At 39.6% G+C, this 1,535-nt stretch overlaps 1 protein-coding gene across 1 annotated transcript in view; it reads left to right on the top strand.

Annotated features, from left to right (window-relative positions):
• The first annotated feature begins 295 nt into the window (after window positions 1-295).
• Window positions 296-1,535, top strand: part of LOC109296356 (caveolin-2-like) — a 17,630-nt gene continuing 16,390 nt past the window's right edge. The window contains exon 1 of the mRNA XM_019515769.1: window positions 296-444. Coding sequence (XP_019371314.1) covers window positions 296-444 — 149 coding nt within the window. The remainder of the gene's footprint in view (window positions 445-1,535) is intronic.

Genomic DNA, 1,535 nt, shown 5'->3' with positions numbered 1-1,535 from the left:
GTAAAAAGAAGTTTACTGTAAGCCAATAGGAAATCATAATGTCCCTTTCCTCCTTTTCCCTTCCCTCCAAAAGCAAAGAGGAATCAAGCAAAGAACTTGTGGCTCAGCAGTATGTCTAGAGTCATCATGCTCTCTCCACATACAGAACTGGCCCAATGGAAATTCATAGTTACAAGTGTAGTTCTATATGATGACTGATCTATCGCCAAATCACTGGATTTAACAATCTGTAGGAGATTATATAAATATTCCAGGCAAATCATCCAACAAGAAAAAACAACCAGTTCTGTACAACATGGAGATAAAGGAACAACGTGAATACTTTTCTGCAAGAGCTGACCAATCCTCCAACACTACAAACAATGTCATTGTTTTGGGTGACTTCCTAGCCAAATCTGATATTGCCAAGAATGTCATTTTATTGCAAGCTATTCAAAGTTTGAAGTAACTTGTAATTTGAAGTAGCAGTATGAATGAGTGAAAATATCACTGAGACCTTGTTTTTAAGTTTAACAAGCATGGACTATTAATGTACAGCCTGTTTTGTTTTGTTTTCTTGGTTTTGATTTTTTTTTGGACAGAGGTGATACAATAAGCACTATTACTGGTAAATAGCAGCAAAAATTAACTAGTGTGGCAATAGGGGTATCAGGTCTTTCAAACAGCTACAGAAGTCCTCCAGTTACTGTTTTAGTTCAGAATAATGTTAAGATGATACCATTTCCAAGATGAAACAGGAATTAGTTATACATAATGGAGAAACATAGTGCATGAGAACAAGATGTGGAGGACTTAACATGGACATGTACATCGTTTGCCATTTATTTTGCATCTGATGCTAGGCAATAGGCAGCCTGAACGTATGAGAGACAAACAAGTGTATTCGGTGACAGATCCATGAAGTTAAACTACACACTATGGATGGATTATGGGAGAGCTGGGTTTTTTTTAATTCTCTAGCACAGGATCCTGGTACTACCCTAACATCATACATGATCACCTGAACTTTATTCTTCTGTATCTGTTATTAGTAATAAAAATGTAAGCCCTACTCATGGGAACAGTTCAATAGTCCATAATCCAACACTTGTCCATAGCAGCAGTCCTCAATCTATGTGCCACATGATTAGTCCCAGGGAACCAACAACAATGGAGAATAGGAGTGTGCAGCCTCTGGCCTCTATGTATTATGGAGCTGATTTTTAGACAGGTAACGGGGCTCAAAGATCACTTAACAGAGTCCATATTAACCAGGTGACAACTCAGTAACCCAGGATGTTTTACATATATAGTAGTGCCTTTCCTTTACTCTAAGGCAGTGATTCTCAACAAGGGTGTTGCAGCACCCTCGGGTGCCTTGCGATCCTTTCAAGGGTGCGATAGAGTTGTTAGGTGTGCAAACATGATTCACAAGATTAACCAGGGGGGTATTTCAAAGAGGAATCTTAGCGTCAAAATCCTTTGGTCTTTCTTGGGGGCGGATGGGGGAAGGGGGGTGCACTTGCACTCTTTTGATTCCACTGGTTGCCCCTTGC

This window comes from Gavialis gangeticus, unplaced genomic scaffold (assembly GCF_001723915.1).
Source record: "Gavialis gangeticus isolate Ggan-Ray unplaced genomic scaffold, GavGan_comp1, whole genome shotgun sequence".
Taxonomy (NCBI): domain Eukaryota; kingdom Metazoa; phylum Chordata; order Crocodylia; family Gavialidae; genus Gavialis; species Gavialis gangeticus.
The sequence above is the reverse complement of the archived record's forward strand: the minus strand, read 5'-3'. Positions and strand labels throughout refer to the sequence as shown.